Source organism: Pelodiscus sinensis, chromosome 11 (assembly GCF_049634645.1).
Source record: "Pelodiscus sinensis isolate JC-2024 chromosome 11, ASM4963464v1, whole genome shotgun sequence".
NCBI lineage: Eukaryota > Metazoa > Chordata > Testudines > Trionychidae > Pelodiscus > Pelodiscus sinensis.
This window is the reverse complement of record NC_134721.1, coordinates 34,951,553-34,973,469: the sequence shown is the minus strand read 5'-3', so window position 1 is coordinate 34,973,469 and position 21,917 is coordinate 34,951,553. Positions and strand designations below refer to the sequence as shown.

Here is a 21,917-nt window from a genome sequence, read left to right as displayed (position 1 = left end):
CAGCAGCCATTCAGCTCCTTGCTGAGGGGGAAGGGGGCATGTCATGAACAGGGTGGTAATGCTGAGCCCAGCTCTTCTGGGGGGGGGGGGTAGGAGTGCACATGTGCAAGGGGAGGGGATAGGGTCCCAGTGGTTAGCACAAGAGCGGGTTGGGACGGCTGGGTTCTAGCTCTGGCAACAGCTGTGGGCACAGAGCTAGGGGATATACAAGGACTTTCCCTACCCTCTCTCCTTTGCAGGGGCATGTCACACACTGTGTCACACTGCACTTCAGCAGACTGCACTACTTGCTACCCCACTCCTCACCACAGCTGTACTCAGCAAGTGTCTGTCACCCCATGGGCTGTGTGTCACACCCACACAGACCAAAGAGGCACGCCCCTAGGGACTGGGGCTGGGTGTCCCTAGCACCGTGCCTCAGGAGAGTCGCTGTGGGAGAACGAGCCCTTTGGAGAGCCGCGTGCACGCGTGTGGATTCCCCAGAAGTGCTGCTTGGTGTGTGCATGGGGGGGGAGCCCCGCAGGCATGTAATCAGGGCTGGCAATGGAGAGGGCCTTCCCTCACTGTCCCCATGGATACCAAGGCACAAACAAACCCAGTGCCAGCAGCTCCACAAGGGCAGCTGGGGGTGGGGAGGCAGCCAGGGGCTCTCTTCCTGCAGGTGCAGGGGAGCCAGGAGACTGCTGGGTTCTAGCCCCACCTCTGCTTGCTTAACCAAGTCCCTGCCTCTCCCCTCTCTGCCCTGCTGCTCTCATGCCTGTCCTTGCTGGAGGCAAGGCCCCAGAGCCAGACACCCCTGCCCCTCCCTCTCCCACCTTCAGCACCACAGCCTGGGGAGGAGGGGCTGGAATCCCAAGCCATGTTGCTATGGAGACAACTGGTGCCAAGGTTACAGGGTAGGGAGGGGAAAAAGAAAACCAGGGAAACCAGCTCATTCCAGTGTGCGCAGCTGCCACCCCACCCCTGCACGGATGGCATAGGCCAGGGGGAGACACCTTCCTCCCTCCCCCTCCCGCAGAGTGTGGGCATGCTCCATCTGGCCTGGCTCCTCTGCTGTGAGCCAGCCTGATGTGCCACCCCTCCTCCCCCCGTCTGCCCCAACCAGCCAAGCTCCCACCCCTAAAAACTTCTTGCCCAGTTCAGAGCGAGGGCCAGGCCCCGGGGCCATTTTCCTTGGGCTGCCTCCTAGCCTGGAAAGGGGAGCCACTTCCACGGAGACAGAGGCTAGAGTAAAAGGAGCACAAGGATTCTGAGATGAGAAAGGACCCTGATGGGCACCTTCTCTGAGCTCCTGCCTGACATGGATCAGACCCCTCCCATCACTGGAGTAGCTGGGCCCCTCACTTTCTTGCCAGGATTTATCCTCACTCCTCCATCGGGTCTTTCCAATTGTATGTGCAGAACTTGCAAGATCCCAGCTGCTGGCAGCACAGTTAAGCCAGGAGAGCTGCTAGAGCCGTGGGTGTCCAACCAGTTTGAAGATAGCCACTATTAGGGATATCTGCTAGTAACTGATAAGTCTAGGCTCATCAGTTAATGGACTACTTACATTTCCCCTCCCCACCCCACTTGCTGCAGGAGCTGGTGCTGGGGGAGCCAGCAACAGCACAGGGAGAGGGTCTGGGCTCCCTGCAGACAGAGGCTGGAGCAGCCTTTGTCCACAACCAGCCCAGGCCACAGCAGCCTCTGTCCTTGGTGGAGCTGCCACCCCACACTGCTACCTCTGCAGGCAGTTGGTCTGCAAGGGGAATTAATTTTTAAAATGGTTTCCTTCAGACTGGCTCCTCCCTGTCCCCCCCTCAGTGTGATACAGAGGCAGGCGTGTGGGATGGCAGGGGGCTCCCTGGGAGTGGGACCAGAGCACACTGGCTGTCATCTCTGTCCCCGGGAACTATAGAATAGTTGAGTAACTGCAAAGAATTCATGTGATTAGTTGACTATTCTATTACAGGCTAACATCCCTAGCCACTATAGTGGCTACTGCTATAGCAAACTAGCCACGTTCAACTGGCCAAATAGCCCCATGTGGCTAGTAGCTAGCATTTTGGAAACCACAGTGCTAGAGAATGCATGACCCCCTAATGTACGCCCCTATCTGAACTCTCCTCGGCACTAAGGATGTTAAGGAGCAGGTAATTATCAACTAATTGTGTAGTTGATACAAATCAATTACACAATTAGTTGATAAGGGGAGTCTCTGCAGAGCTGCAGCAGGGGTAGCTCCAGGAGCCGGCTCCAGGATCACTATAGCTCAGCATTTTAAATGTAGTAAGATCCACCAGGTTCTTACTACATTTAAAATGCAGCTGGCTCTGGGACATGCCATGGCTCCTCCACCCTGCAAGGGAGACAGTGCTGGGGGGAAAACTGGCTCCTTCCCCCACCTCTGATACAGAGGCAGCAAGGGGAGGGGAAGCGAGTAGTTAAGTAGTGACTCGACTAGCCAATAAGCCCAGGCTTATCAGGTAGTTGACTGCTAGAGTAGTCGCTTACATCCCTACTTGGCACCAACTCAGGGCTGCAGCCACTTCCACCATGAGCCTGCCCTCTGCTCAGAGGGAGGCGGGAAGGAGATAACCAGCCCCACAGCCAGCATCTAGTCAAGGCACAAGGCATAACTGCTGCTCCCCCTCGTGGCTGAAACTCAGCATTGCACAGATGGCGGAAGAGGGGTTCTAGCATCCTGTTCAGCTGGGGGCAGGGCCTCCCTGACCTCCCACTCCCCATAGTCACAGGCCCTCAGTCACCGTCATACACTGACAGAACCATGAGGTATCCCCCCTGCCATTTGCCCCTGGCTTTCCCAGGAAGCTGTCTCAAAGCATGGGCTGGCCCCTCACTGCAAAACTCCAATGTCGGAGGCAAGATGGGACCCAGGAGGCATAGCTAGAGCAGCTGAGCCTCGCACAGGTGCCAATGTGGCCATTAGGAGATAATAGCCTACTACCACCACCAGCTGACAGAGAAGTTCCTTTAGCTCAGCTGGTACAAGCCTATTCTAGAGAACCAGTTTTAGTACCTGCTTGCACCCCTTAGGGATAAAACAAGCCAGGCAATGGGTGCACTGGGTTTCCACTGGCCGGTGGGTCTGTAGGGAGCTTTCTGCAGCGCTCCATGGTGGGACACAAAAGGGAGAAGGGGCAGGGAATGGCTGCAGAGACAATTTGAGGCCTAGAACATCTGCCTTACAATGACAGACTAAGCAGCTCAAGCTATTTCACCAAGAGCAGCTGAAAGGAGTGAACTCTACAAAGAAAGCAATGGGATCCTAAAGGGCTCTAAGGCAACCAAGGCCTAGCCATGGTTAACCCCAAGCCAGTCACTGTAGGGGCAGCAGAGCAGGAGTGAATGGGGGTGGGTTACACAAGTATGGGAAGAGAGGGTTCGGGACGCTGCAACTCAAGGAGCCCAGTCCCTGCCCCAAGCAGCACAGGGAACTGCTCAATCACAACAATGCACAGGGACCAGTGCTCCTGGGAGAGGAGGAGGAGCCCTGCAGTACAGAGACGAGATTCACTCCTTGCTGTCCAGAAGTGGTCATCTCCCACAGGCACAGAGCGATCACAACCACACCTTTCCTAGCTCCTGCACGTGAAAGTACAACATGCCCCCCGATACCCAAAGTCCCTACTATGGGAAGAAACTGCCTTACTAAGAGCACGCAGCATGAATCCCAAGGGAAGATGTTGTCACCACTCCATGCCTCAGTTTCCCCTCCAACACTGTCTATTAGTCCCTGCCCAAAAGAATGTCCTGCATTGAGGGCTCCTTGGCCCATACAGTGCCTGGTCTAGACTACCCCTCTCCCCACTCAGAGTTGCTGCAGACCACACAGCTGAAGAATGGACTGCAAAGTTCCAGCTCAGGCACAGAGTCTGTTCATGGCCTTATCAGAGTGCCCCTCACCCGACGCAAAGCTCTCAAAGCAGCAGCCAGTCCTAAGCACCACATGCCAGCAGCTGCACAGCTATTTCCAAAACACAACAAAGTGACGGCACGGGTAGGAGCAAGCAGTGGAGAGAGAACAGAGCTTCTTCTCTGGGCACTGCCAGCAGTGGGACAGGCGTCTAGACCAGCCACCCCCCAAGCCCAAGTCTGGTAAGGCAGATGGTTGCAACCAAAGAGACTCTTACTCCACAATCCTCCCCCTGAGGTCAGCAGCTGGGGACAGAGGCAGGAAAGGGAATCAAGGTCCCTTTCCCCTTGGGGTCAGACCTCCCGGCCCTTGTAAAAGCTGCCTGGCCCTTGGGAAGGGACATGGGGCTGGAGAAAGCTGGGCCATGAGACTGAGTGAAAACCACTCACTTCCTTTAATACTCAGTCTCCTCATTTGGTTTTGGGGGCGGCGGCTGCAAGGATCATGCAAGGGAGGACTCGAGGGGCTGATCAGTATAAAAGCAAGTCCCAAGCAACCATGGACAAGGGTTAAATTAGCTCCCTCCCCTGGTTTCAAGCTGACTGCCCCCCTTGAATTATGGCTCCTTGGTTCAAATTGCAGTCATCACTGCACTGTGTCCTTCGCATGGCCTGGTTGGAGGGGCCAGCAGCTCCCCAAAGGGGGTAGGATTTGGCACCCCCCCCCCCCAAGGAGAAGGAGATGGTAAGCCGTCGTCGTGTCCAGGCAGTAGGGCTGGGCTCTGTGGCACATGGTCTGTACTGTCAGTCCTGGCTTTCCTCCAACCGCCACTTGAGAGACTCCTCCTTGCGGGCATCTGGCTTGATCTGGTTGCGCATCCCCCCCAGCAGGTTCGAGGTGGCCTCCGAGGCCACGATAAGAGGCTTGACCACGGTGGGAGGGATCTGACGCAGGACTCCACCCACCGCCCCTGTGATGCCTTTCTGCTCATGGCCCCGTGCAGCCACGTCGCAGATGGTCTGAGCTGTATCAATCACGCCCTGCAAGAGAGCAAAGGGGAGTTTGTGGTTAAGCTGTGGAAGTACCTGCCAGAGGATATAACTGGAATCCAAATGATAAGCCTCCCCACTCTAATGCTTCAGGGCTCAGCTCCCAGCAGGGTCAGGAGGGAACGTCCAGCAATTGGGAGTAGCCTTGGCCCACTTAATGGAAGGGGACAGGCCTTAGCGCAGGGAGGGACCATACCTCTCGGAAGGTATCGTAGGCCTTGGCCACGCCTTCACGGAGGTCAGCTGGCTGCTGGCCTCGGCGCAGCTTCCGGGCATGCTTCTTATCCAGCAGGGTCCGTGTCATAGGAGAGGTTGGAGACAGGATGTCGTAGACTGTTTCAGCTGTGGCCTGGGGGGGAGCATTAAGAGATGAGAAACCCCAAAAGCATCACATGTTGAGACCCTCCCACATCCCTGCTTCCTCCCCCGCACCCTGTACACACAGACCTTCCACCCACCCACAGACACCCCTAGTCTCCCCACTCCACCCCTCACAGAGTCTCCAAGTCCTGCTCTCTCTGCCCCGACCGACATGGCCTATGAACTAGAATGGACTCAGGGCAAGAAGAAAAGCACCCCTGGAAGGGGAGCAGGTCTGGCTCAGGGGTGGGCAAACTTTTTGGCTTGAGGGCCACATTGGGTAAGGAAATTGTATGGAGAGCTGGGCAGGGAAGTCTGGGGAGGTTGCTCCTTGCTGAACAGCCAGGCATGGCTTGGCCCTCACCCCGACTAACCCTGTCCCTTGACTGCGCTATTCTGAGCATCAGGGCTGGTGGGGCAGTGAGTGCACCCGCACAGGCACTGGGGGAGCTGAGGCTGTGGGGAAGGAGGCAGAAGGAGAGGGACAGGGGCTAGTCACCCCTACTCACCGCACACTGCCCAGCAGCTGGGCTGGCTCCTGCTGGCAAGGCTGTCCCAACCCCATTCCCTGAGGGAAGCTTAGGGGCCAGACTGAAGGGTCTGATGGGCCAGATGTGGCCTGGGGGCAGTAGTCTGCCCCACTCTGATCTAGCTGGTTAGAGAAAGGGGAGGAAGGACAAGGGACCAGGACTTGTGGGTTCTGTTCCCAGCTTTACCATTGATTTTGGACAAGTGCCTCCTCTCAGAACCATTTTCCCTCATGCCAAGGGGATGGGCTACCTGAAAAGCCTTCTCTGATGCTACTGCAGACTCCTGGTCCTTTCCCCACCCCACCTTTCCCCACTGGCTGGATAGGGCCATTCTGCATCCCCGCCCCAAAGTGCTGGGGTGAGAGATGGATGGGAGGGAGGCAGGGAGCTCACCTGTATGGCCTGCACCAGGCGGTTGCTGAGCTCCAGGGCAGCCGAGGCTGTGGAGGTCCCAAAGGAGGCAGCCCCGCGCTGCAGCCCCCGGATGATGCGCCCGTCCTTGCGGTACTGCTCGATGGGCATCCAGAACAGGTCACGCAGGCCGTGGACTAGGGAAGGGGGAGGGAAAAAGCCACCTTAGCTGGAAATGGGGGAACCCTAAGGGCAGAACAGCTTCCCCCTCCAGAGACCATAGCGACCCCCCTGTCTCCATCTCCCCCACCCCATCACGCTGGACCTAGGGCCCCCATCCCCAACCTACACCACTCCACACTTAACTCCCTCCTCTCTAAGCTCACCCCAGAACCCCTGTATCCCCTCCTCCATGTCCTTCCCCATCCCTCCAGAGCACGGTGGTTCCTCCCACACCCAGCACTTGTGGTTGGGACACTTGGCACAAAGCCAGGGCTAGTGGGCCAGGCCAGGCCGAGCACTCACAGAGCTGGAGGACAGAGTGCATGGGCCCCACGCCGCCCAGGATGCCTGGCAGCTGGTTCTTGCGTATGTCCGTCAGCCACTCAGTGAGGGCGTAGCTGATCACCTTGTCCACGCCCAGGAGCCTGGGGGCACAGACAGAGGCATTGTGTGAAAAAATGGGCAGCCCCCACTGCCCTCTTGGATGGAACTGAGCCCTGGAGCTGCGCTACAGACTACACCTCCCTCCCCAGCAATTGGGCCCTAGTGGTGCCAGTTAAGGCAAGAGAGCAGGGCAGAAAGAGGCAGCTCCGGCTCCCAGGCTGAGCTAGGGATGTAAAATCCTGTTGAATCCCGCTGGGCTGGAGCGGCCCCCTTCCTGCCGGTAGGGGCTGTTCCAGCCTGGCCCTGTCTGCAGCAGGCTCCCAGCGGTTAACCCTTCACATCCCTAGTCTGGGCCCTGCACAGGTGCACATGCAAGGGGCCTAGGCCAAACCCTCTGCATGCCTTGACCCCCCTCCCCACCCCAAAGCCTGCACGTCCCAGGCCCCCCAGCTCACCCGTGTCTGCAGCAGAGGCGCTTGAGCTTGAGCTCAGAGCAGTTGAGCTGGGCCAAGCCGATGAGGATCCCAGCGAAGGTGCCCTTGGGTGGGGAGAGGAAAGGTTAAAGCACTATTGATGCACAGACTGCCTCCCTCCCATCTCCCACCTGCAGCTTCCTCATGGCCCCAATCCTGCACCCATCCCCCAAGCAGCTCCCCCATATATGCACAGTCCCCCAATGCTATTCCCCTCGCAACACATGTACCCATCTATGCACCCTCCAGCACTGTCCTAAGCCTCAGTGCCATGCAGACAGACAACCTCCTCCCCCAACCGCAGAGCTGCCAGGCAGGAACTCCCCTAACCTACACCTGGGTCCTACACTCAGCCCTCTTTGCCCCAGTACAATGGGGATTAGCCCTCCTATGAGCAGCCATCTCGCCACATGCGCAGGCATGTCTCCACCCCCACCCACTGGGTCCTCCTCTGGTGGCAGGGGAGGTTAGCTTGGTCCCAGCACCCAGGGCCAGTTTGAATGGGGTCTCCCTTGGCCAGTCTGACCTCACCTTAACTTGTTCCACACTAATCAACTGCCCCCTGCCCCCAGCAGAACTCAAATCAGTGGCCTAAGAATCAAAGGCGTCGTGGAGGATCCCAATGCACCCTCTAGTGCCCGCTCCAGGGCTACATTATGGCCCAGCTGATAGTAACAGCCAAAGAGGTGGATTCTGCACCCCTGGAGAGGATGCTCCGTGCTGCATCCCCAGACCCAGCAGAAGGGGAGCGTGACAGAGCGCAAACGCCCCGCCACTGGTCGGGCGCCATGGCAGGGAGGTGCAGCCGCCTAGCCCCGCCCCCGTGGCACATGCTCGCGCCAGACGCCAGTGCTTTAAATGCCGGCGGCTCGGCAAGCGAGGGGGGGAGAAGAAGCTCCTTCGAACCGGAGGGCGAGGGGGAGCCGGGTGTCAGGGAGAACCCGCCTCCCCCCGGGTGTGGAACCATATGGGCTACCCCCAGAGGGGAGAGGACAGCCCTCACAGCCGAGGGAAGAACAGCCAGCGGCAGTTTGTCGGCCCGGCGAGCTGTCGCCCGGGGAGACGGTTCGTGTCCCAGAAGAAGACGGCCGGGATTCAGACAGCGGTGAGTGGGGGCGGTAGGAAGCGGCCCAGGGTGGGCAGGAGCGCGAGTGGTTGGAGGGCTGCAGACCAGAACTCTCTCTAGCCTTAAAGGGTTGACCCTAACCTACCTCCCCCTTGCTTGCACTGGGCAGAACCCGCTTGGAATGGGACAGAGCTGCATGGGGTGTAGCGGCTAGACACTGACTTAACACCCAGACACCCCAAAGGGCATTGGATTGGAACTAGAAGCATGTGAGGGGTACTCGGGGTGGACTGTGGTCCCGGGAGAGGCATAGATGGCAAAGGAAGACACAACGGGTGTGGGGGTCTGAAGGACCAGGTCAGAACACCCAGGGTGTGGACCGCCCGGGCAGAAGCATTGGCTTCCCACACTCCCCCTGGACATCCCTCCTGTGGGCCAGAACAAGAGGGCGGCATAGCCCTGGGCGAGACCCCTTCCTCCCCCCCTTCTTGCGGGGGCGGGTAAAGGGGCCCTGTGGTCCGCCTCCCGACACGGAGCAGCTCTAGAACCTGAATCAGCCACCCCCAACTCTAGAACTTGAATCAATTCCCACCAGTACCAGAGGTGCCCCTGCCACTTCCTGGCCAGCTCCACCCCTTTCCAGGCACTGCTCCACTACGCACCCCACCCAGGGCTGTATCCTGCTCACAAGTCACAAAGCTTATCCCACACGATCCCCCTCCACCTCGAGCCCTCCCAGCAGGGGACAAGAGGCCGTGGCTGGCTAGTTGGGGAAGGAGCTGGGGTCTGCGATTCCCCATCACCACTGCCCCACCCAGAAGTTCACTGGCATCTCCCTGCTCCAGCCCCACTCACCACCTGGTCCATGGTCATGTGCTTCCCATGATAGTCCAGCCAGATGGGCACTTCTGACGTGAACCGGAACTCCCTGAGGATCAATCAGCCAGGACACAGAGCTGAACAGACTGGCAGATGAGGGGGCAGTACTATGCTAAGCAGCCCCCTGAGCCTTGACAGAAGTCACCAAAATCTTGGTGCTGCAGGCAGTAGGATGGGGACTCTGCAGAAGGGAGGGGTGCTGACCCCAGTGCAGCACTAGGGGGTGCTGTGCTACAGGGAGTGGAGGACAGAATGAAGCACTACCCCAGTCAAAATGTGTCCTGCTACCGCATGATCACTGATGGTCCCACCCATACAGATCAGGTTGTGGGGAACCCCGGAATCCAGGCTGCACTCTAGGTTCCATCATTCCTGTTCTGCCTCCTTCACTTCTCATATCTCCCCTCCTGCCACTTCAATGTAAAATAAGATTCCCCTTTGCCAATTACTATTAGCACCTCCTGCGCCCCACCCCAGAGGTAGCTGCATCTCATACCTGAAGTAGATGGGTTGGTCCGTGGCGGACGAGGCATTGGAGGAGGAGCTGTTTTCACTCAGTGTGGTCTCCATGGAAGCCGTCATCTCCACCCCCACCAGCACCAACCCTGGCCCCCGGCTCACTTCAGGCTCCTTCCCCAGAGAGTCTGACTCGGCTGGGCTGGCTCGGACCCCTGGATCTGGGCGGGCTATGGGGGGGGGAGAGGGGACAGGGAAATGGTGGGGTCAAGGAGCAGGGGCTTGAATTTCACATCCCTTCCCTAACTCCCACACCTCAGTTCCCTCCTCTCTAATTCAGCCGGCCGTACATGCTCATGGCAGCTCACGCCTCAGCAAGACCCCCATTTTGTGGAGCCATGTGGTAGTGTAGCTGGCAGAGGCCATGAAAAGCTCAGTGGGTCCAGGAGGCCTGGTTACAGGCACGGTAACAGCACTTGGCGTGGCCAGAGACTCACGTGGCCCAAGAGTCTGTCCCCCTGCTTCAGTTTCGCAGCACGAGGAAGGTTTATGCCAGGGCTTCAAAGAGCCAGAAGATTCTCAGAGAGGGTGAAGCTTTATCCCCCCTCCCCCGCAGCCAGACAGCCCCTCTAGACTGCCCTTCAACTCACCTTCTGTCCCAGCCTCCACAGGCAACACGGGATTAATGCTGGCAGCCAGGCTGGTGAAGAAATCCTTCAGGAAAAACAAGGCATCCTGGTAGGAGGAGAAGCAGCAAAGACAGTGTTATACTGGAAGGCGAGCAGCCCTCAGTCATAGAATTGGCTGCGCTAACTACCATTCGTTTAGTTAAAAGGAGAGGAGTGGATAAGACCTGTAAAAAAACAAATGAGAAAACATGAGCTGTGAGGGAAGACTGAAAGAATTGGGCTTGTTTAGTGTGGAAAAGAGGAGAGAGAGGACATGATAGCAGCTTTCAACTACCTAAAAGAGTGTAACAAGGAGGAGGGAGACAAACTGTTCTCCTTGGCCTCTGAGGATGGACAAGAAGCAATGGGCTTAAAATGCAGCAGGGAAGGTTTAGGTTGGCTATTAGGAAAAATGTCCTAACTGTCAGGGTGGTCAAAAACTGGAATATTTGCCGAGGAAGGATGTGGAATCTCCATTGCTGGAGATATTAAAGAGCAGGTTAGATAGACATCGGTCATGGATGATCTAGATCGGGGTGGGCAATAATTTTTGCAGGGGGGCCACTTAAATTTGCTTTGTGGTGATGGGCTGGCTTCACCCCCTAGGAGGGGCAGGGCCTGGGGCAGAAGGGGTGGAGCTAGGGTTGCCAGATGGTTTCAACAAAAATACTGCACACACTTGACATTACATCACAATCTACATTCCATCTTATTTAGAAAATACCGGACATTTCTATTTTCTCAATTTGTTTCCCAAACAGAAAGCTCAAATACTGGCCTGTCTGGTTCAAAACCGGACACCTGGCAATCCTAGGTGGAGCTGGGGACTTGCCTCCCCCCGCAGAGTTGTCTGGGGCCGGAGGCTTTGACTTAAAACACACAGCAAAGAGCTTGCAGCCACCATGTTGCCTGGCAGTCACCTGGGGTTGCTGTGGCTATTTAAAGGGCCCCGGGCTCTGGCCCCTGCTGGGGTAACACTGTGACTGGGAGCTGAGAGCCATTTAAATAGGATCTGGCTGCTTGAACCACCGCTTGGAAATTCAGTGGCACGGGCAGCAGGCTAGAAATAGAAATGGCCAGATGCAGTCCATGGGCCGGATCAAAGTGTTAGGTGGGCCAGATCCAGCCCTTGGGCCACATTTTGCCCAGTCCTGATCTAAATGGTGCTTGATCCTGCCGTGAGGGCAGGGGACTGGACCTGATGACCCCTCGAGGTCCCTTCCAGTTCTAGCGTTGTATGATTCCAAGTCCCTTTGTAGGGGAGTGAGTGAGTTAATGACAGATGCCACCACCCAAGGCCACAGGCCTGAGACCATCTGTAAATGCAGGAGCTGGGGGATTGCTTGGCATGTTGGCCGTGTGCACCAGCCAGCAGACAGCGAAGGAAAAAGAGGTGAGCGTGGCCCTGGAAGGGCGCAAGGGGAAGGAGCTCCCTGGACACAGGGCTGGCCGGACAGGCAGGCTTGGAAACTACGAGCAAGGCACCAGCTCTGTGTTCTGCCCCAGAAGCAGGCAAACTGCTATGGCCAAGGGGATCCAAGCAGAGTCCGAGCCAGTAATTTGGAAAGGAGGTGGAGGATGGGGAGGGACAATGCTAGACCACAGGAAGCTGAGGCTCCAGGAGAGAAAGGGTTAATTTCATTCAAACAAGTTGGCACAGGCCTTTCTGCTCCCCGGGGCTCCAGCTCTGATTTGGCCCCAGGTTGGGGAACTGGTATAGGCCCTTCCCCTCTCTGTGGGCGGGGGTGGGGAGATGTATCTGGATCAGGGTTCCCCCAGGTGTGGGGCAAAGGCCGGGAGCCTCTAGGCAGGGCCCACGGAACCACCTGCAGCCCCGCTCACCTGGTCAATGTTGAGGCGCAGCGGCAGGAGAGACACACGCAGGCAGCACTCGGGGCCTCCCAGTCCGGCCTCAGGGCACACATGCAGGGCCTTGATGGTGAGCTATGGGGGAGGCAGCCATCAAACTAGGTGAGCCCCACAGCCCTTCCCCAGAGCAGATCTGACCCCTGTGGAGCCTCAGCACCCATCCCACACCAAATCCTCCACCCCCCCGAAACCTCTCCCACCCTGACCCCCACCAAGCCACAGCACCCACTGCATAACAAATCCCTCCCCCCACAGCCCAGAGCTGATCCTTGCCAAGCCCCAGCACCAGTGCACACTGAATCCCATCCCACGAGCTCTCCCTCTGCCCAGATCTGAGACCCACCAGATCAAATCTTTCCCCCAAGCCCTCCCCCATCCCTGCTCAGCCCTAACACCCACCCCACACCAAACCCTCCCCCCGCCGAGCCCTGCTCCTGCCAAAATCCCATCCCCCAACCCTAGCACCCACCTCAAAACAAAATCTCTTTCCCCCAGGTCCAGACCCCTCTCCCGCCCCCCAGCCTGTACGGACCCCAACAAACTATGTCCAGAGCCCACCCGTACAGAGCTCACTGCCCCCGAAATCCAGTACCCACCCCACCCCAACCCAACCCTCCTCTCATGCCCATCCCAGATACCTCCTCTGTTTCCTCGCTGCAGTGGCTGCCTCACCCCAAGAGCCCTCAGAACTCACTTCCTGACCCTGGCATGGCTCCTGCCCCACAATCTCTCCTCAGACCCAGCACTCGCCTCAGGCCTGCTCTCTAACACTTGCTCCCGTTCCAGCCCAGATCCCGCCTCTGTTAGCCCCCTGGCCATACCATGTTGGAGTGGGCCCGGCGTGGCATCTTCTCACTGGTGTACAGGTAGAGGAACTTGTTGATCTGGGAGGAGGCCAGCCGGTCACGTATCTCCAGCTCCTGCACAATGAACACCTGCCGCGACACTGGCTGCTCCTCCAGCTCCGGGGACGGCTTCTCTGCCCCACTGGGGTAGGTCTCATGCTGAAAGCTCACCTGAAGGAAGGCGAGAGGCCAGAGCTTGATAACAGCAGGGGTGGGGATGTCCCTGAGAAGCCTGACTCCCCCCCATCACCACCACAGAAGGGCTAGGAGCCGAATCTGCTTCCATAGTAATGGGGGAGCTCACCATGGGCCTGCCCAGCCTACTCTCCTGTGGCAGGGAGGTCACAGAAGATCCTCTGGAGCATGGTTGGAAGCCCCATCCCCGTCCTTCGCTCTCACCTTGGTGAGCTGTATCTCCATGAGCTGATCGTGGAGGCGCCCAGTCCCGCCCTGCGTACGCCAGGTGTTCTGGGGCCGGTTGGCCATGGAGGAGCGGGAAGGGGAGCTGCGAGCACTCGACTGGCCGGGCCTTATCCTGCAGAGCAGGGGGAAGACCGGGTCAGAGCTGCCCAGCCCAACCACAGGGCAGGCTGTGTCTGCCAGCCATCGAGGTCTCACCTGGGCGAGTGGGCATGTCCTGGGGGGGTGCGCCCGACCCCAAAGTCCCGTCCTCCATAGAGATGCCAGACCACCGAGATCTCACGCAGCATGACCCGGCTCTCTGGCAAGGGGAAGTGAGCTGGAGCCTTCAGCAGGTCTGTGCTGCCCAGTGGGCGCGAGAAGTAGCCGTCTTTGATGGGCACTGGCCCCTCCAGCAGCTTTGTCACCACAGGCTCACCGTCCTTGGGCTGGAGGCGTGGGGGAGAGGAGACACACACAGGCAGCCTCAGAGCAGTCTGGGGACCCAGTTGTCCTCCCAATATCCCACTGCCTCATCCTTCCCAAAGGGTCCAGGCACTAAACCCTGCCCTGCCCCATTCCCAACCTCTCCCTGTCCCTCCCAAAGCCCCACCCCTTAGCTGTCAGAGCTCCCCAAGCCTCTCAGCTTCTCTGTGTCCCACTGCCCCCATGGGCCCTGCCTCCCCTTACTGGAATGCCCATGCCAGGCGCGTCCAGGATGCAGAAGTCGTCATTGTCAGTGGCCTCGCTCTCCTCCTCGCTGCCCTCCGAGGAGCAGAGATCTAGCCCCACTTCCACGGAGGCAGGGGGCTGGGCTGCAGGGGGTGGGGGGCCGGGTTTGCCCCCAGCACCGTTCTCCCCCGGGAACAGATAGACGGAAACGGGGGAGGTTTGGTGCAACTGCCCGGCCTCTCCTGGGAAGGGAGAGAGACCCGGGTGAGATGGGCCCCAACAAGACACTCCTGCATCCTGCTTCAGACAACGGCCCCCTCCTGCCTGAACGTCACACCCTGCACCCCCAGGTCTGACCAACAGCCCCCTCTAGCCGGACATTTCCCCCACACACACCCGCGGGTCTGGCCAACAGCCCCCCCCCACACACACCCACGGGTCTGGCCAATGGAACCCTCCGCCGGACATCCCCCAGCACTGAACAGCCCATTCAGCCAGGCAATGATTTGGGGAGATGATGCTAATTTCTCTCACCCTGTAGAAGGAGGGATGCAGCCAGGTGCCACCCAGCCAGCAGCCCTTCTCCTCCCCCAACATGGCCCAGCAGCCCCCCAGGAGGCAGAGGCAGCAAGGGGATAGCCCTGTGGCTTCCCAGGGTTTGACTGGCACCCCCTACCCGGCTCTGATGCCAGGTCCCTCAGGCCACGATCGGTGTCGATGAGGGCGTCAGTCAGGTCCCGCTGGTTAATGGTGGCCGTCTCGGCAGGCAGGCAGGAGGGCAGCGAAGCTGGGCTCTCTGACAGCTGGGGGCCAACCACAATCAGCAGGTTAGGTACTGTGTGGGGAAGGGGTGTCCCTGAGAAGCCAGACGCACACCCCCCCCTTGCAGAAGGGCTGGGAGCAGAACTTGTATAGTATCAGGGGAGGTCACCAAACCCCATGGATCAGACAGGAGAATGCACCCTCTGGCACAGCACCCACAGCACTGCCCGTGGACAGTGGGATCAGCAGATGGCGAGGGGAGAGCACCCCCTGCTGAGCCTCACCCTGCTCCCGACAGCACAGCGCCCACTAGCACTGTGCTGGGTGGGCACTCGGGTCAGTGTTGACTGTCGGGGAGACGTGCTCTACTGAGCCCTCCCGCCCTGCAGAACAGTGACCCCTAGCGCCACACTACAGCCCTGAAATCTGCTCCGATTGCTTGGGAGAGCACCACTTACTGAGCTCCCGCCGGCCCCCCAGCGCATGCCTTTCCGTCAGACATACAGGCCACATCATCCCAGCCGATCTCCAACACGCAGGCTGGGAGAACCCTGCATCCAGCCCAGATCTGATGGTTGAGCTGGAGTGAAGCTTGGAAACAGAGTCTGATTTAAAGACCCCGAGGGCTGGGGCCTACTCTGTATCCCCATATAAGTTGCTCCAATGCAGAATCTCTTGCTGCTTTACAAATAAGAAGGGCTGTATCTCTCCTCTGATTTGCCCAGTTTTAGTGGTTGGCTCTCACTGGAGTAGGCCCTGCAGCCATGCCCCAAACTGGCTAACTCCACCTAACTAACCTACAAAAGATCCTTGAGCACTCCCCGACCCCCCCCCCATCCACTCCAGGCACTGAACTGGTCTGACCCTGCTTAGCTAGAGTGTTGGAAGATCCCCTTGCAGGTCCCCGCTCTGAGCACCAAGCCAGCCTGACGTACTCGGCTAGGACCCCAGTCCAGCTTCCTCGCCTTACCTGCACCTTCTGGCCAGCAATCTCTGTGGGGCTGTCCTGCCGGGGTGGCGGGTGGAGGTCCCCGTGGTTGACCACGTACTGGATAAGGTTGGCCAGCATGGCGCAGGAGTCGGCACAGGTGTGCAGGTGCACCACATTGTTGGAGCAGCGCAGCTCAAACAGCGGCTGGGTCTGGGGTGGAGTACAATGAGAGGGAGACAGGCCAAGTTAGCACTAGGATGGGGAGGGGAGGCAGAGCGATGGGATCCCAGGTCCTGGGGAGAGGTCAGAGCAGACAGCGCAGGATTCTGAAGGGAGGCAGGGCACCGCAGGTCCCACAGGCTTAGAAACGCAGCGATGCAGCTTTGAAAACAACAGAGGCTGCACTGGGGAAGGTGCTCGTGCTGCAAGGTCACTGCAAGGGGCTGGGAGTCACCCACCTCCTGCACTTGGCTCCAGGGAGCACCCTGCCCACCCCACGCACAGTCACCTCTCAGGTGCCGTTCTCTCCCGCCATTTGCATTGCAGCTGCTAGGACCAGCCCAGCCCGCCCCTTTTCTGCCAGGCTGAGCCTCACCAGCTTCCCACCGGTGCTCCCCTTCCACGTGGTGATGACCAGTTCGAGCAGATCCACGTCCAGGACACACACGTAATCTGAGGCCACGGGAGAACAGAGATTCAGCCCCACCAGGACCCTGAGTGTGTCTTAGGCTCTGGGAGGGGTGTGAGATCCGGTGGGCTAGAGCAGGGGGGCGGGGAGCCAGGACTCCTGGGTTCTGCTGCAAGTTCTCTCTAACTGGCTGTGTCACTGGGCATGTCCTCCCTCCCCCCCGTGTGGTGGTGTCCATGCAGCACCACCACACCCAGGGCGGGGGAACGGTTACGTTCATTCAGACATTTTGAAAGCAGCACAGGGCACCTGCCACCATGCTGGGCTGTCAGACCTGCGCAGTCATGGCATCAACGCCATCCAAGCACCGAGCAGGCGCAAGCTCCTTAGCTTGAAAGACCTGCCAAGAGCCCAGCCTAAGGGTTGGGGCAGGGTGCTCAAGGGATACCTGCTACTCCCCAGCAGCCTTTCCAATAGCTGCTCTGTTCAGTGCCCGGAGCATAGGAGCTCTTACCCTTCCGCAGATCAACAGTCTCCACGTCGCACTTGTCAGACAGGTAGATGGCAGAGTCATCCAGAATAAACCTGGGGGGAGGGGAGGTCAAGGTAAGCCCTGCCCCCCCAGGAGGCTCATGCCAGGCAGCTGGAGTAGTCTACACCAGGGCTACTCAACTGTGGAAGCCCCGGGGGCCACAAGGATCCTCACAGCATGTGCTGAGGGCTGCAACTTAAGTGTGGTTGCGTATACACGCAAATATATGCAAATAGCTTTGTTCACACCGACGGGCATGAATACTAAGATTAAGCTGCGGCGCCGGACCCAAATGTGGCCAGTGTGAGCCAGGTAGCACTTCTCAAGCGCTGCCCACAAAGCTGAGCAGCCAGCACTTCCCACAATGCTCCGGTGCTCCCAGCACCTCTTCCCTGGGGCTAGAAACGCGGATACCCTGTACCTGTCTGTTCCAGCCGGCCCGTCTGCTTGCATCTCAGTGCTCACCCCGCCTGGGAGACACTGGGCCGTTGTGGAGCGTGTTCCCAGTGGAGGCCACGTTCAAAGGACCCCACCCACGGGCCGTGTGTAGAGCCCCACGTAAACCCAAACCGCACTGTGGGCCGCAAACGAATGAGCTGCGGGCTGCATGTGACCCACAGGCTGCGTGTTGAGTGGCCCTGGTCTAGACCTTGCCCGTCACTGTACGGTAACCAGGAACCCAAGGCGCCCATGCAAAGCGATAGGTATCAGCCGGGCATATATCCCTGAGACTCAGATCCTGGCTAAGGGAGCAAGTGCTGGAGCGCGGCTGGCTCCAGGAACGGGACTGGGGTCCTTTCCCTGCTGGAGGGCACTGGCCCCAGTCCAGCCCCAGGTGGGCCTTTACTTTCCAGGGGTGCCAGCTCTGTTCCAGTCCCAGGCTGGTTGGGGGAGGAATAGGATACAAGGTGTCAGCTGGGGTGAAGAGGCTGTGCGTGAGCTATGGCCTGAACACGTGTGGGGGGAGATTTCGGCAACAAGTGCGCAGGGCCCAGCTGTTCATGGCTCCACCCTGGGTATCTGGAGTAGACCCAGGGTGAGAAATCACTCCCAATTCCACTGCATTGGGCTCCTGCTGCACCCACCCCTCTGGCACCCAGGCACCTGTAGGACCCCACACAGGCCAACACTTGGTTAGCGTGAGCAGCCCAAGTGTGGCCCAGAGGGAACGGGTCTCAAGCCCCTGCTCTCACCAGCCCTGGGAGGGACGAATCCTCCGGAAGGGGCGCTCAGGTGAGCTGTCCCCAGCTGGAGAACGCCTACCTGAGCAGGAAGATCGAAGTGTCCACGATGATGTTGCTGGACAAGGTGAAGGTCTCAGCCGTGATGAGCACGCGGACGGGAAGGTACAGGGGCCTGAGGGGCGAGATGGGCTTTACCATGCAAAGCGGTAGGGACAGAACCAGCATGGGGGCAGGGTGTGACGAGAGGGCTAAGGGAGCAGGGAGAGCCCCAGCAAGGCAGGATTATCTCCCATCCCCATCTTCACAGGGGACAGATGATCCACAGCTGCCCCGGCTAGGTCCTTACTCCTTGCCCTGAACAGACCTGGGTTCTGATCCTGTCTGGCCAGCCCAGCTTTCCTGGCCCAATGGGGATTATCTTAAGGTGCCAGAGGCTCCCACCATTGCATCCCATCCCCAAGATGCCAAGATTAGGGCGAGTGGACAGCAGGGACCAGGCTGTGAGGTTTTGCTCTAACAAGGACGTCGCCCCCTTCCCAGAGCTGAAGCTAGAACCCAGGAATCCTGGCTCCTTGCCCACTAGATTCCCATTCCCTCCCTGAGCTGGGACCAGAGCCCAGGAGCCCAGATTCCCTTGGACCGGATCTGTCAATGTAACTTCTTGGTCTCACTTCTGTTCCTCCTGTACAAACAGCCAAGGGCCTCTCCTATTCTAGAGCTGCCCTTTTCCCCAAAGCCCACTCGCCCCCGCTCTCCTCCGCACCTGTAGTCAACTGCGCAGCAGAAGAGGTGGGTGTGCAGCACCGTAATGACCGTAGGGGGGAGAAAGCCCAGAATCGGATCGTCGAGTACATCCAGGAAGTCAATCAGCTGCAAGAGAGGGCGGGAGTGGGAGCACGTGCAACCCGGACTGCAGCTCTTCAAGGGGCAGAAAGGCCTGTCCCAATCCCCTCAGCTGGAGACCCAGCCCCCCGGGACTCCTGCCTCCAGCCCAGGCCCCTGTGTGTAGCAGCCTTCCCCATGTGTGTAGCGTAAAACCAATTTCCTGGCACCTGCCTGAGTCTGCCAGAGCCTGACCTCATGGCAGAGATGCAGGAACAGTGCTGAATAAAGTGACACAGCGACCTCTCAGCCTCAGACTGACCTTTCCAGCGCACAGATTTATCCTCACAATCACCCTTTGGGGCAGGGCAGGGTTCATGTCCCCACTACACAGATTGGGAAACTGAGGCACAGAGTGGCAGTGACTTGCCACAGTCACAGAGCAGGCCAGTGACAGGGCTGGGAATAGAATCCCAGGCCAGTGCTCTAGCTACTAGGCCACCCAGCCTCACGCCCTCACCAAAACCCAAGTAAGGAAAACGAGACCCAAAGAGTTGCCCAAGGTCCCACAGGAAGCCTATGGCAGAATCCCAGGCAAGCATCCTAACCACTAGGCAATCCCTCCTATAGACAAGATCAGCTATCCCCTGCTGATCACTGCAGCAGTAGGAAACAAGTGCACCCTCAAAGGGCATGAATTGCTTTAAGTGAACAGAATCAAGCCCTGCCCAATGAATGAGTCGAACTCCCCTCAGCTGGGCGAGTCCAAGCCATGGAGGATCCAACCTGCCCTCTGGGAACGCTCCGTGTCTTACTGCCATGCTGGGGCTGGCCCAGCTTCCCTCTCCTTCGGCCCACGTCTCCCCAGCCCCACGGCTGCTACGCTGCAGAGCAGCGGTGCACATCTGGCCCAGGACGTACCTGTGTGTACCAGCTCTGATTGGTCAGCGCCATGTGATGTCGCATGGTGGCCCCTTCAAGCCTCAAGGTGACCAGGAATTCCTGGATTCAGGTTGCAGAAGGGGAGATTGGAGAAGCCAAGTTACAAACCAGGGAGATGCCTCCCCAAGATGGGGAAAAGCCCTGAAAGATGGGATGGAGGGGGGGGGAAATGTAGTCTATGAACCCCTTTGGGCATATTCCCCCAACCAAGCCAGCAGGCTGCTAGCACCCCCACATGGCAGTCCACCAGCTGGGCCCCATACAGACCCATGGCTGTTCATGCCAAGTCATCCCATGCCAGATCAGGGGAGCCCTATTTTCTTCAAGGCAGGACTATCCCCGTAGCTCTCTGAGGTGGGGAAGGGGCAGAGAAAATCCAACAGGGAAATACTCTCTAGGGCAGTGTTTCTTAAACTGCGTTCCGCGGCACAGAGGCAGTCCGAGGTGTGCTGCGGAGAACAGAGTTCAAAATGGCCACCCTTAAAGAGGCAGAAGACTTTTTTCTTCTCAATAACATCCCTCCTGACCTTTTTTTGGGTCAATAATTTTTTGTTCAACAAAATATCTGTGGTGTTCCTCATAAAAAAATATTGTTTAGTGTTCCTCGATCTTAAAATGTTTAAGAAACACTGCTCTAGGAACAGCCAAGTCAGATGAAAGCTGGCGTGGAGATGTTCTAAATTAACAATAATTGCTGATCCCAGGAAGGGGTTGGTTTGGCACTTAGCCTGTTTGGAGGACAGGGGAGAGGAGGGAGCCTGCCCAGCCAATTCCCTTCCCACCATTGGAGACATGATACCTTGATGTTCTTCTTCAAGTCCAAGTTGATGCGAATAGTGGCTGAGAGCATCTTGAGGGGCCTGTCCTTCCTGCCACCTGCCAACCCACTCAGCACCCCCTCCTCTGAGGCGTAGATTGTGGGGTGCAGCCGGTCCGGGGGGGTGAAGCTGGGGATCTCCAAACGAGTGGCCAGGAAGTAGTCCTCTACCACAGCTGAGGGGACACAAAGAGCTTGGCTGGCCATCTATCCCTCCAGTAGCCCCCTCCCAATGCCCTGGGACTCAGGAGAGCTGGACTCTGTTCCCAGCCCTGCCACTGGACTGCTGGGTGACCCCAGGTAGAATCACTGCTCCCTTTCCCCCAATTTCCCCTCTGTAAAATGGAGTTCTGATCCTGACCCACTCAGACAAATGCTGATGTCACATCAGCATTAACAACCCTGGCAGCTGCTTCCCCACCCCCTTCAGCGCTGCTCTGTCTCTTTAAAAGCCACCCCCTTATATTTCTCCCCTCCTCATTCTGAGCAGCCACTGGGAACAAAAGCCCCCTCCCCGCTGCAGGAAAATGCCTCCAGGCTGGCCTTAGCTCAGCTGCCTCTTTGGCCGGCTGGCTGCTCCCACCTGCGGGCACCATGCGGCTGGGCACAGAGCAGAGCCCCAGCTCCAAAGCGCTTCATCTGGTCCATCCAGCACCCCAAGGAGGGCACCAGCGAGAGCAGACGGGTCCAATGAGCAGCCCTGAGGTCTGTTCTGGGACCTCAGGCCCCTGCCTCGCCCCAGTCAGTGCATGGGGATAGGTCCGAATCCAACTCTCCCACTGAGCCATGTGAACAGAACCTGGCTCCCAGACCCCACTGCTTTAGCAGCACCAGACACAGGACCAGAACCCTACCCCCTCAGAAGAGATCCCTCTCCCTCCCAGAAGAGAGGGCAGAACCCAGGAGTCTGGACCCGCCCCGCCCGCTCCCCCGCAGTTTGGGCAGTACCTTTATGATAGAGGGTGACTCTCTCGGACTCTATGCAGAGGTAGCCAAGCTCCTCCTGGCCCTTATACCGGGACACACTGAAGAGGGTGCAGCTGTCCACATCCAGCACAATCTCTCCATGAGAGTCGTCCAGCTTCTTCGCAGACTCATCCTGGGGGCAGAGGGGAAGGAGGACAAGGGTCAGACTCTTGGGCAGATCACTGCCCTTCCAGGGTCACCCCGCACTGAAATGCTGTAGCCTCCGGGACTGCAGGTGGGGCTATTTATACAGG

At 58.5% G+C, this 21,917-nt stretch overlaps 1 protein-coding gene across 2 annotated transcripts in view; it reads right to left on the bottom strand.

Annotated features, from left to right (window-relative positions):
* Nucleotides 1-4,291: 4,291 nt before the first annotated feature.
* Nucleotides 4,292-21,917, bottom strand: part of ATG2A (autophagy related 2A) — a 40,379-nt gene continuing 22,753 nt past the window's right edge. For both annotated transcript variants that reach the window (XM_075939165.1, XM_075939166.1), the window contains exons 21-42: nucleotides 21,646-21,796; nucleotides 20,680-20,873; nucleotides 19,860-19,940; nucleotides 18,880-18,986; nucleotides 18,196-18,288; nucleotides 16,915-16,985; nucleotides 16,368-16,444; nucleotides 15,812-15,982; nucleotides 14,756-14,882; nucleotides 14,098-14,321; nucleotides 13,627-13,856; nucleotides 13,408-13,543; nucleotides 12,985-13,179; nucleotides 12,137-12,238; nucleotides 10,277-10,361; nucleotides 9,667-9,856; nucleotides 9,147-9,219; nucleotides 7,208-7,290; nucleotides 6,672-6,793; nucleotides 6,189-6,343; nucleotides 5,102-5,254; nucleotides 4,292-4,896 (exon numbers count right to left, since the gene is read on the bottom strand). In XM_075939165.1, coding sequence (XP_075795280.1) covers nucleotides 4,660-4,896; nucleotides 5,102-5,254; nucleotides 6,189-6,343; nucleotides 6,672-6,793; nucleotides 7,208-7,290; nucleotides 9,147-9,219; nucleotides 9,667-9,856; nucleotides 10,277-10,361; nucleotides 12,137-12,238; nucleotides 12,985-13,179; nucleotides 13,408-13,543; nucleotides 13,627-13,856; nucleotides 14,098-14,321; nucleotides 14,756-14,882; nucleotides 15,812-15,982; nucleotides 16,368-16,444; nucleotides 16,915-16,985; nucleotides 18,196-18,288; nucleotides 18,880-18,986; nucleotides 19,860-19,940; nucleotides 20,680-20,873; nucleotides 21,646-21,796 — 3,057 coding nt within the window. In that variant the 3' untranslated portion in view covers nucleotides 4,292-4,659. The remainder of the gene's footprint in view (nucleotides 4,897-5,101; nucleotides 5,255-6,188; nucleotides 6,344-6,671; nucleotides 6,794-7,207; nucleotides 7,291-9,146; nucleotides 9,220-9,666; nucleotides 9,857-10,276; nucleotides 10,362-12,136; nucleotides 12,239-12,984; nucleotides 13,180-13,407; nucleotides 13,544-13,626; nucleotides 13,857-14,097; nucleotides 14,322-14,755; nucleotides 14,883-15,811; nucleotides 15,983-16,367; nucleotides 16,445-16,914; nucleotides 16,986-18,195; nucleotides 18,289-18,879; nucleotides 18,987-19,859; nucleotides 19,941-20,679; nucleotides 20,874-21,645; nucleotides 21,797-21,917) is intronic.